At 40.1% G+C, this 12,970-nt stretch overlaps 1 protein-coding gene across 8 annotated transcripts in view; it reads left to right on the top strand.

Moving 5' to 3' along the window:
- dlg3 (discs, large homolog 3) overlaps positions 1–12,970 on the top strand; it is a 100,404-nt gene that overhangs the window by 76,025 nt on the left and 11,409 nt on the right. For 6 of the 8 annotated variants that reach the window (XM_012969140.3, XM_004916825.4, XM_002934881.5 and 3 more), the window contains one exon: positions 12,378–12,492. In XM_012969140.3, coding sequence (XP_012824594.1) covers positions 12,378–12,492 — 115 coding nt within the window. Of the gene's footprint in view, positions 1–7,164; positions 7,349–7,418; positions 7,650–12,377; positions 12,493–12,970 lie in introns of those variants that run through there. The other 2 variants (XM_004916828.4, XM_012969147.3) reach the window with 2 other exon arrangements.

Here is a 12,970-nt window from a genome sequence, read left to right as displayed (position 1 = left end):
ACATTCTCTTGCTTAGCTGATGATTATTTAAAGCCTTATAATATATAATTCTCAGAATGTACAAATATAGAACTGCAGGCAGTTCTTTTTGATCAGCTTAGCTGTAATCATTAGCCTACAAGCTAAATGAATGGATATTGTCCGACATGGCCAGTCACTAGGATGGCCAAATAGCCCTCATCCAAATGATTTGGAATAATTAATGATTTATTTTTTATATATATATATATATATATATATATAAATATATAATTTTTAATTGGCATGGAAATGCCAATTAAAAATCATATATATATAAAAAAATAAATCATTAATTAGGCTTCATTTTATCATTAGATATTTGCAACTCTTCAAATATGCGTAATGTATATGTAGAATTGTAAGTGTACAGCTTTTAAAGGGGTAGTTCACCTTTAAGTTAACCTTTAGTATGTTTAGAATTCCCAATTCTTAGCATCTTTGGTCATAATTTTTTTTTAAAGTTTTGGTATAGCACTCTGTATATCAAACTAAAAATGCATTTAAAAGTTTGAACCCTTAAAATTACATGAAATTAGATTATGCAGAGAGGGTTCAGCTTTGGTTTGGCTTCTTTTCGATTTGGTTTGGTTTGTTTCTGAGATACTTTATTGAGAATATAGGCCTGGGTAAAAATGTAAGGAATGATATAACCACCTCTTAATCAGAAGCGTTTCTTCTGTAAGCTTTGGTACCATTACAAAGTTTTTAATTAATTTAATTTTCTTGGGAATTGTCATGGAAACCCTAGATGAACATTTGCATATAAAATCAGCAGTGTGAATGGGTGTCTGTACGAACTATTCACATAAAAATGTAGGTGCAACTGTAATACTAAAGAAATGTGTTGAATTCTCACACAGTTTGTTGCGCTTATTTGAATTATATTAATGTAATCACAAGCACCTACAAAGCCACAGAGAACTAAATAAAGTGCTTATCATGTGCATAATTACCCACACCGTGAGCATGTGGAGGAAGAAGAGTGTGTGGAGGAACAAGGTGGGGAAATGTGGGGAATACGGTGCAGCTGGTACAATATTGCAACTATGGACTCATCTTCTGCAAAAAAACCAAACCTAACACAACCTCTGTGGCAGAGCTGTCCCACTAGGGGCCTGTGGCAATGTTCCCCCCAATGGGGGGAACTTCTTTGAATGACTTAAAGGGGTGGTTTGCCTTTAGGTTAACTTTGAGGCTACTGTCACACTGGAGCATGTGGAGGAAGAAGAGTGTGTGGAGGAACAAGGTGGGGAAATGTGGGGAATACAGTGCAGCTGGTATAATATTGCAACTATGGACTCATCTTCTGCAAAAAAAAACCAAACCTAACACAACCTCTGTGGCAGAGCTGTCCCACTAGGGGCCTGTGGCAATGTTCCCCCCAATGGGGGGAACTTCTTTGAATGACTTAAAGGGGTGGTTTGCCTTTAGGTTAACTTTGAGGCTACTGTCACACTGGGCTGTTTCTTAGCCTGCATATACAGTGGCTTGCAAAAGTATTTGGCCCCCTTGAACTTTTCCACATTTTGTCACATTACAGCCACAAACATGAATCAATTTTATTGGAATTCCACGTGAAAGACCAATACAAAGTGGTGTACACGTGAGAAGTGGAACGAAAATCATACATGATTCCAAACATTTTTTACAAATAAATAAGTGCAAAGTGGGGTGTGCGTAATTATTCAGCCCCCTGAGTCAATACTTTGTAGAACCACCTTTTGCTGCAATTACAGCTGCCAGTCTTTTAGGGTATGTCTCTACCAGCTTTGCACATCTAGAGACTGAAATCCTTGCCCATTCTTCTTTGCAAAACAGCTCCAGCTCAGTCAGATTAGATGGACAGCGTTTGTGAACAGCAGTTTTCAGATCTTGTCACAGATTCTCGATTGGATTTAGATCTGGACTGTGACTGGGCCATTCTAACACATGGATATGTTTTGTTTTAAACCATTCCATTGTTGCCCTGGCTTTATGTTTAGGGTCGTTGTCCTGCTGGAAGGTGAACCTCCGCCCCAGTCTCAAGTCTTTTGCAGACTCCAAGAGGTTTTCTTCCAAGATTGCCCTGTATTTGGCTCCATCCATCTTCCCATCAACTCTGACCAGCTTCCCTGTCCCTGCTGAAGAGAAGCACCCCCAGAGCATGATGCTGCCACCACCATATTTGACAGTGGGGATGGTGTGTTCTGAGTGATGTGCAGTGTTAGTTTTCCGCCACACATAGCGTTTTGCATTTTGGCCAAAAAGTTCCATTTTGGTCTCATCTGACCAGAGCACCTTCTTCCACATGTTTGCTGTGTCCCCCACATGGCTTGTGGCAAACTGCAAACGGGACTTCTTATGGTTTTCTGTTAACAATGGCTTTCTTCTTGCCACTCTTCCATAAAGGCCAACCTTGTGCAGTGCACGACTAATATTTGTCCTATGGACAGATTCCCCCACCTGAGCTGTAGATCTCTGCAGCTCGTCCAGAGTCCCCATGGGCTTCTTGGCTGCATTTCTGATCAGCGCTCTCCTTGTTCGGCCTGTGAGTTTAGGTGGACGGCCTTGTCTTGGTAGGTTTACAGTTGTGCCATACTCCTTCCATTTCTGAATGATCGCTTGAACAGGGCTCCGTGAGATGTTCAAGGCTTTGGAAACCTTTTTGTAGCCTAAGCCTGCTTTAAATTTCTCAATAACTTTATCCCTGACCTGTCTGGTGTGTTCTTTGGACTTCATGGTGTTGTTGCTCCCAATATTCTTAGACAACCTCTGAGGCCGTCACAGAGCAGCTGTATTTGTACTGACATTAGATTACACACAGGTGCACTCTATTTAGTCATTAGCACTCATCAGGCAATGTCTATGGGCAACTGACTGCACTCAGACCAAAGGGGGCTGAATAATTACGCACACCCCACTTTGCAGTTATTTATTTGTAAAAAAATGTTTGGAATCATGTATGATTTTCGTTCCACTTCTCACGTGTACACCACTTTGTATTGGTCTTTCACGTGGAATTCCAATAAAATTGATTCATGTTTGTGGCTGTAATGTGACAAAATGTGGAAAAGTTCAAGGGGGCCGAATACTTTTGCAAGCCACTGTATATATATATACTTTTATCCATGCTCTCCTGTGTGTACACTCAGAGGTACAGAAGAACAGGAACAGCACCTCTTGTCTTTTAGATTAAAATGCCTTTATTGCAAATTTCTGGGGCAAACAACAGCAATGTTTCAGGCCATGTGTGACCTTTTATCAAGCTGGGAACCTGCACTGCTCCTAACTAATCACAAGGTGTGGTGCTGACTACTACTCTCTACACTCAGAGGCACTGCATTGGCCTAAGTGCAGACACATGGAGTGGATTGTGGTGCCAAACTGTGTAAGTACACATTTTTGCAAGAAAATTCACTCCGTTTGTCTGCACCCACGCTAATACTGATGCCCTCTGGGTGCAGACACAGAAGAGCATGGATGCAAGAGGAGGGGCTGTTTAACTGGAGACTGTTCAATGTTGAAGTAACCTCAATTATGTTAAAGAATGGCCTATTCTAAGCAAATTTTCAATTGGTCTTCATTTTTGACTTCTCTTCTGCCTCTTTCCAGCTTATATTCAGGCTCTCTCTGTTCCAGTCTCTCGTTCAAATAACGGTCTGTTAAATTGGACCCTAGTAACCAGATAGCTATCAAAATTTCAAACTGGGGAGCTGCTAAAAAAAATAAACAAAAATAAACAGCAACTATAAACTGTGTCAGAATATCACTTTCTGAATCATACAAAAATTTGTCCAAAGGTACCCTTTAAATTAAAAACTACCCTGTTGTATATCAGATTTCAGATATCACCCACCACACACAAACATCTATTATTATGTAGCACCAGAGGAGAGGAGGCAACTTTTGACACTATAAATGTTGGTAAAACTGCAACTTCAGTAATTCTTTAAAAAAACAAACATAAATGCAAAGTCAGATTTTGGCAGCACATTATCATGAACTTCCAGGCATGACTGCATGTAGCAGCAGTGGAGGTCAGGCTGCCGCTTGCTTTGCCAGAGTTGTCAACAGCTCAGCTTCTAAAGGGAGTCCTGGAACATCTGGCAGCTAAACTATTAGGAAAAAGGACATTACACATTTATGAACAGTGTAAAATAAAATATAATTTTAGATTATGTCTCTCTCTACAAAATAAATAAAATAGAACCCTAGTAGGGCGTGACCAAGGTTTAGTTTCTGCATAAGGGCACGTGTACCCTAGTTACAGCACTGACATTACAATAAAAAAAAAAAATCACCTTTTATATAATTGCCTATGATATCAGACAATGACACAACAACAAAAAAAAACATCTTGCACTAGTGATGCCATGGTTACCCTAGTGGCAGCTCTACCATCTTGTCATCATGTGCTGTTATAGTGCAGTTGTCCCTCAGAGTATTGGGAATTACCATATATGTGTGCTTTAAAAAAAAACCAAAAAAAACAATCCTTCGTGGCACAGGAGGAATTTAAAATGTAATGTGAATTTAAATGACAACATCACAATTAATTAGCAGCCTTTTAGAATATATATATATATATATATATATATAAAGCATATTGTGAGCAGGTTCCTAAGGTATCTCAGGCAACTGACAAAAATAAAGCGCATGTACAAAGGGAGTCTTCAAAAGCACAGATCTTTAATGATAAAAGGCTTTGGTCACCTTATGCTGGTAGAGAATCCCAAAAATTAATGTGCAGTATTCCTAACCTACTTCATTAGTTCTCCTTTAACCTATAGAGAGATCTGGTTGTGCCTTAGGGCTCTTACATATAAGCGTTTTGCACCTCATTTCTCCTGTGTTCCACAACAGGAGAGTGCAGGACAAAGCGAAGCCCATTTTTCCTTATCAGACAATATTAACACAGGTACATCTGAGCACCAAACACAGGTGGAACACGTTGCATCTGTAAGAGCCCTAAAGGTGGCCATACACGTACCAATAACGATCTTTCCTGCGATCATTGGTCACAGGAAAGATTGTTCGTTCCCTCCATTGACGTTCAGGGCTGAATTGTCAGATATGGAGGTAGAAACAATAGGGATTCTACCTCCACCTGATGATTCAGTCTTAAATATAGTTTTTGCTTGGGCGCCGTTAAAAAAATCTTTTGGCCTGTCCGATTGTTGAGATGACCAGTATCCGAAGCTTTTGCGATATTGGTTATTTCGTCAATCAGTATACCCATCAATATTGTATACCCCATTGTTCCTGTGTCCCCAAGATGACGTGAGAGAAATCTCTCTATAGGTTCCTGGGAATATTAAAATGATGCATTTGAATGATCTTGTCACTAATTTTTAAGGCACTAAAAAATGATTTCTGTAAAGCAGATGTCTCAGATTTTATTGCAATGTGTGTTTTAGGTCTGACGTGTTCAGCCATTTGTCAACCACCGTTTATCTGCTGTCTAAACTAGTGTTATTCAAGAGAAGGGCAATATACATATATATAGCTGGACTTAGATGCTGAAAGCCCAACCACTGATAAATACAATATGGTGCCTGACTTACATTTGGGCTAAACCCAATTTCTTGGACCACTCTATAGACCCACCCAGTCCTTATTTTTGTTACATGAGTGGTAGGCATGTGTTAATGCTTATTCCAGAGAAGTACAGTAGTATGTGGGCATTTTCCATTACAGCTTTTCACTCATAAGGAGAGAAATACTATAGATGCCTGTCTGGTCTGCCTATACACCACCTGCTCATAAACAGAATTTGGGGCTACTTAATCTCACAATGGGGACTGGCCATTTTCCTACAGTGTAAACTGTTAGGTGATATTATCCAAAATTACTAGTAAGGTTTTGGGGAAAATGTTAATGCAGCACTCAAGATAACAATTAAAGGCACTTCTATTTTTGAGGTGTATGATACAATTTAGACTATAAGACCCTGAATATACTAGGCTATAGGTCTATGACAAACACAAGTTCATGATTTACCAAATGGGAGTAATGTAATACTGCCTCTTTTTGTGACCCTTACAAACCAATCAACATTTTTTGGCTTACAGTCATTTAACTAACGAAAGCAAACACCTTATTAGTTACATTGGCATAACTACCTTCTGGGCATGAGGTGCAACTGCACCTAGCCCCTATGGGACTCGATGGTGGCAGTGGCAAGCCAAAGATGATATCTGTGGTTGGGGGGCAGTTGTCCCTCAGTGTACAGCTAATAGCTACATATGCTTTATTCATGCAGTATAATAACGAAGTATAATTAGCTATACATCAGTACTCTACTTCTTGAATAAAGCAGTGTGGCACAGTGCTTCCCTTGTGACCCCAAGTGCAATGATACAGTAACAGTAGTCTAATTACTAGGGTTCATTTAAAAAAACCATGAGGAAAATGTATAAATGTAGGTTAAACCTACATCCGGATGGTGGCCAAACTCAGAATTCAGCTGCCAATTCAAGTCAGTCAGCAGCTTTACTGCCCATGTATCTATGGACCAGTATCTAGGGGGAAAATTGTGCAGATGGTGACTGGCAGGTTTAAAAATCCCATGAGGGTGTGGACTGCATGAGCTTGTTGGTGTGCCCCTCACCCCATGTATCTCCATTATTGCAATAGAATCATTTGGCCCAAGTGGCAAAGATTGTATGTGCCTGATTGGCTACCTTAACTAGGGACGTTATAGGGCACCTTTACATATTGATCAATATCGCTCAGCATTCCCTCATGTATAAAAACTGGTGCCCAAATGATGCCCTGTGTACATTCAGCCACATTCCCCCTATTAAGGGGTTACTTTCAAGTCTCAGGGTAAATGCCTTCTCCAAATACGGAGACCCATTTTCCGAGAGGCAGATGTTGGCAGAGCCCAGTGTTTGTCACCCACTCCTAAGAAACACGAAATATTATTTTTTCAACGCAACATCACATATAAGATCCCGAATGCTGCAAGCTGCGCTCCACGTTACAATGACTTCTTGCAAGAAAGCGCGGACAATAGCCGGATATAACCTGCTCACTGACAAACTCCCCACATAACATTCTCCTGAGAAACAAATTGTACAGCAGCCGAGGCGGTGGGGGCGGGAAAACAGCGTGTAGTGATTGGAGGCTGCGAGCCGAGCGCCTGGGAATGAGTCACGTGACTAGCAAGCCAGGTGGGCTGGGCGGAGCGATCGAAGTGACCGGAAGAGGCGTGTTTTTTTCCCGAGTTTCAGGGAGGCTGCGACGTTCGGAATACTTAGAATCGGTGTCCGGTTACCGGAAACCATAGGACCCCCTTGTGCTGATTTTAAATGATCCGCCGGTGTGAGGTTAGAACCCTGTACAGGTACGTAAAGTAGGAGTTAGTTTCCTGTACCTTAAGGGGAAAGCTTTTTCGTGAGGGGGTGAGGTCCAAAAGTGAGACAAGGTATTAAGCCTATGGCAGCAGTGTCCAACCTGCGCCCCTCCTTTTCCTCAATGACATCTACACCAGCTGGGGATGCTGGGAACTGATTCATGACAGGAGAAGGGCTGCGGGTCCCAGCACCCAAGGGTGCAAGTGCAGATGGTATAATCTCTCCATGGAAAGTCCCGGGAGAGCCAGCAATATAGTTAGAGCCCAAGTGCCAGTACCAAGTGCCGTGCAGGTAGGGGCTCACCAGGTGACTCTGCTGGGGTTTCACTCGCTGCTTCCCGATACTCACACGCCTAGCTCTCATAAAATGAGCCATGGTATACGGGTTCTCCACCCAAAACTGTGTTTTCTTCTGCCTAATGAGAGACTGTCATTCCAAGCACCTTTCCAATGTACAGTCGTTCCAAAGCTTCGCTCACTTTGAAGTGGTTTGAATTCTCTGCACTGCTGGTTCTGACTGCTAACAATGCCTGCAGAGCCCATCTAACATACCTGGGGGGGTCTGGCTTCTGCTACATTGTTTCAATATGTTACTCTGTATGTCCAATGTATGAAACCCACTTATTGTACAGCGCTGCCGCTTTATAAATAAATGTTAATAATAATAATTCAGTAACAATTGCATTGGCATATGCATTCCAATATTTGAATGATATTATATTAGAAAGTTATTCAACATTACATTTTTTTTCATCTTGCAAAAAACAGTCTTTGGGTGAGAGAATTCTCTATTTTTATATTGCTTTTACAGTCCATCGAGCTCAGTGTGAATTTGCAGGCCAATAATTGCAAGCTATATTGCAGATTAACTGCTTGCTTGCTTCTTTTTCAATCAGGCATTGGAATGAACTTCTCTGGAGTGTAAAGGTGGCCACACACGTGGCGATCTGACGATGTTTCATGCGACCGTCGGTCGCACAAAACATTGTCAGGGCTGAAACCGCAGATAGGGAGGTAGAAACAATAGGATTTCTACCTCATTCTCCCGATTCAGCCCTGACTGCAGATTTTGGTCAGGCGCCTTCTATGGCGCCCAATCAAAATCTTTTAACCGGTCCAATCGGCGAGTCGACCGATATCAGCAGCTTCCTGCGATATCGGTCGACTCGCCCACATGCCATACAAGCACCAAATATCGTACGAAACGAGGTTTCATACGATAGTATCGGTGCGTGTATGGCCAGCTTTAGTAGTGATGATCTGTTGGTTGGCATATCCATTGGCCAAATCAGTACTAGATTAGTGTATTAATAAGTCATCTAAATGTGTATTAAATACGTTATATTACACCAGTGATCCCCAACATGTTGCTCACCAACCCCTTCCCAGTGCCCCCAAACCAGGTAGTTATTTTTGAATTCCTGACTTGAAGGTTGCATAAAACCCAGGTCTGCTGACAAACAGAACCTTTTCTAGACTGGCAGCCCACATAAGGGCTACCACTACATTTAAATGTGGCTCAGAATTACAAAAGGTTGGCGACCTCTGTATTACACCTAGGGTTTTTGTATAACATTCAGAGCAATAGAGTGATTAATCGGTTACTACTAATATTTAACCTTTATCCACGGCTCTCCCAAGGTGACATACAGGGTTACATATAGAGCTTTAATTGCTAAAAAAAAACCAAAAAAACATTTGTGTGTGTGTTTTCTTACCCACCCTTTCACTGTTTAAGTTGTAAAGATCCTCAGTTTGTTAATTCAATAAAAAAAAAAACACTGGGTTTTTCCAGATTTAACTGATAGTGTTTTTACCTAAAATCACTGAAACGCCAATCTGACGTATAGGTTCCATGTATACAGCTGTTTGTACGCAGTGCTCGGTATTCTAGTTTAGGTCTTGCCAGGTTACATATATTTCAAGTTGAAACGAGGTATTTATTTAAAAATCACTTATAGTTTTGCAATAGCTGCATGATCCCTGCTGGATTTATAAGACTCTCATTTGGTGGCGTGTTTATATTGTCCCCAATGTGGCCATCCAGTCGGTCAACCAATGTGCATATAATAAAAAATAAATGGAAGAAATTCTCTACAAGGTATTCAGAAGTGTATTTATATGTATCTGTATGTGTCTAAAGGTTTAGGCACACACATCTAGGCTACAACCTGGGTGCAGGTCAGAATCATAAAATATATATAAAAATGCTGATGCACCCCAGGGATTTTTTAAGAAAAAATATATTTATTTATTTAGAAAATCCCTGGTGTCCACACACTGAGAGTGCGTTTTTTTTTGTATTGATTAATTATGTGTGTATATATATAATCACATAATTAATCTTTCACTTTTACAAAGTTTTGTTAGTTATAAACAGTGTTTAGTGATGTCACATGACTTATTCATAATTGTGTATTATAAAAACAAAAACGTGTTCCCTTTTGTAAATGTTGAACAGATTAAAACTGGGAGCTTTGTGACCTTTTAAAGCACTAAGTGCAGCTTTGTGCCTTTCTGTGGTGCTTTCTAATATCCTTATGTACTTATATTTTACAGTAGGGGTGGCTTTTCACTCACTCTCTACATACATAAATACACACAAACGCACATAAATCAGGCAGTATATTGAAGTAGAAACAAGACTGAAACCTGTAACTAAGTAAATTAAACCACACAACCGTGTCAGTGGCAAAACAGGTATGAGCTGACGAACACTTTGCTTATAGTTCTCAGCTGTGTGGCAGTATCCCAGTACTAACAGTGTATAAATAAAGGGGAGGCAAGCAAAACTACAAAGTATCTAGAAACCTCAAAACTACAATAATCTCCTATAGAATTCATTTTAAGCAAATAATGATATTTTCAAAAATGATTTCCTTCCTCTCTCTCATAGTAAAACAGTACCTTGTTCTTGATGGTAACTGAGTCGCATGAATTGGGGGCAAAACAATCCTGTTGGATGTATTTGATGTTTAAATAATTTTTTTGCAGATTTAAGGTAAAGAGATCCAATTATGGAAATACCCCTTATCCACAAAAGTCAAGGTCCCAAGCATTTGGGATAATAGATCTGTATTTGTTCATCTTAAAGCCACAGTTTTCCTTTGAGAGGTCTTTATCTGGGGTGTCAGTCATGTGTGCTGACTCATTTTGGGATCAGGTGTGCCAGATGAAGCATTATCCACTTACATAGTAACATAGTAACATAGTAAGTTGGGTTGAAAAAAGACATACGTCCATCAAGTTCAACCATAATGCCTATACCTAACCTGCCTAACTACAAGTTGATCCAGAGGAAGGCAAAAACCCCATCTGAAACCTCTCTAATTTGCCTCAGAGGGGAAAAAATTCCTTCCTGACTCCAAGATGGCAATCGGACCAGTCCCTGGATCAACTTGTACTAAGAGCTATCTCCCATAACCGTGTATTCCCTCACTTGCTAAGAATCCATCCAGCCCCTTCTTAAAGCTATATAATGTATCAGCCAGTACGACTGATTCGGGGAGGGAATTCCACAACTTCACAGCTCTCACTGTAAAAAATCCTTTCCAAATATTTAAATGGAACCACCCTTCTTCTAAACGGAGTGGGTGCCCTCGTGCCCATTGGAAGGACCTACTGGTAAATAAAACATTAGAGAGGTTATTATATGATCCCCTTATATATTTATACACTTGCGCATTGCCGGCGATGTAAGAGCCAGGCCGGAGTCCAAGGAATGGTGGTGGGGGCCCATGGGTGTCATGCAATATAGTAATGTTTTATTAATGCACTTGATCAAAGTTAGGACAGTTCCCTTAGAAAATAACAAAAGTGGCATGCAAAGAAACGATAATGAGTTGAGCAATATAAATTCAGTATAGCTTTCCTGCTTTCTGTATACCATCTATGTGAATAGGAAAATGTTTTCCTGCAAGGTGGATAAACATTTTGTTCCAGTGTTTTATTAAATCCATAGCTCTGCTTGCAAAAGAATGAATCCGTGATTCTGTTAATCATGCTGACCTGCAGAGCTGGTGCTAACATTGACCTATCTTTTGACACTGAAGCACCCATAGGCTTACAGCTTCATGGTTTACCAGCTACAGGTACCCCAAATTGCTTCGAACTACAACCCCTAATAAATTGAAACTGTAATAAACAAAAAAAATGCATAACGGTACAATGTTCTATTTCACAAATTAATCATAATAAAGTACTTCTTTGCTGTAAGAATAAAGCCCAGTATGTAGTTGTTGCACTAGTATTAAATCCAGCTAGGCTTATTGTTTTTATTTTGTGTCTTTTGTTTAAACTTTAGGTTTAAGGAATGTTTGTAGTTTCTTAAATAAAAAGCCTCAATGACCCAAACTTAAACAGTCACATCATTCATGTTGGCAGCGACGGGCTTGGATGGCCAGTAGGGTAGTGCATCAGCTTCCTAGCCACTAGTTCCCGAAAGCAGACACTATTTTCATATAGCTTTAGAATTGCTGAACTTTGGCAGTGATGAAATGTCCTGTATGTAAATAAATTAGTATATTAAAACTGAGGAGTCAGAGGATTTATTTATCAACTCCACAGCCCTGCTAGATTCCCATACAAAGTAACTCATGTGTTTCAAGTGTAGAAATAAAAATGAGAATGGGTTTCACTAACACTTGCTAATGTTTGCACATGCTAATAGTGACACTCCCATTTTGGCATGTAGTAATCCGATACAGGTATAGGACCTGTTATCTAGAATGCTCCGGACCTGGTGTTTTCCAGATCATGGATCTTTCAGTAATTTGCATTTCCATACCTTAACTAAAAAATAAATTAAAACAATAAAAGTTCCTGTTTTATTATTACAGAGAAAAAGGGAATAAGTTTTAAAAATTTTAATTGCTTGATTAAAATAGAGTCATTCGGACCTAACCTTAACCTAATGCAGAACTTGGATAATGGATCCCATACCTGTACTGTTATTGATGTCTGCTTAATTCCTGTATGATTTATTTCTTGTGATACTGACGCATTCCTCCTCCTTCCACAGAATATAGTCGCTTTGAGTCAAAGATCCATGATTTGCGTGAACAAATGATGAACAGCAGTATGAGCTCTGGATCCGGTTCCCTGCGTACCAGTGAAAAGAGGTCCCTATATGTAAGGTACATAAACCGTTTTTGCTATGTAGACTGCTCCAGTATGCCAAGCCGGTTACCCAGTCTAATGGGTGCATATGACATTTTTGAAACAAAGTGGTTATTTAGTAAAGTCTTCGTGTGAGAAATGGTATGTTTGTAAACAATAAAGTAAATAAGAATGTCAGGTAAATCCAGTGTCACTGTGTAACTCTTTCCTGTGTGCTTGCATGGAAAGTGTAGCATTAGATTTCCTTTTTGGCCAGGTGTAAACTAGTATAGTGTAAAAAAAGTATAGAAACCGTACTAGCATAAAAGCATTTGAATGGGACTTCATTGTGCGGCACCTTGCTAACCCCGTGGGTGGCAGATATTGAGAATGAGAATGCCTGTGGTCATGTCTGCGCGGAAACAAAACTTGGGACTCTGGGACTTTCCTTGGAATACTGTGTAATGTCATTGTGTCCACTCATGACATGACTTGTAACAGCAAGAGAGGAAGCAC

This window comes from Xenopus tropicalis, chromosome 8, assembly GCF_000004195.4.
Source record: "Xenopus tropicalis strain Nigerian chromosome 8, UCB_Xtro_10.0, whole genome shotgun sequence".
Classification (NCBI taxonomy): domain Eukaryota; kingdom Metazoa; phylum Chordata; class Amphibia; order Anura; family Pipidae; genus Xenopus; species Xenopus tropicalis.
Note: the sequence above shows the minus strand (reverse complement) of the source record. Positions and strands in the feature narration are given on the sequence as shown.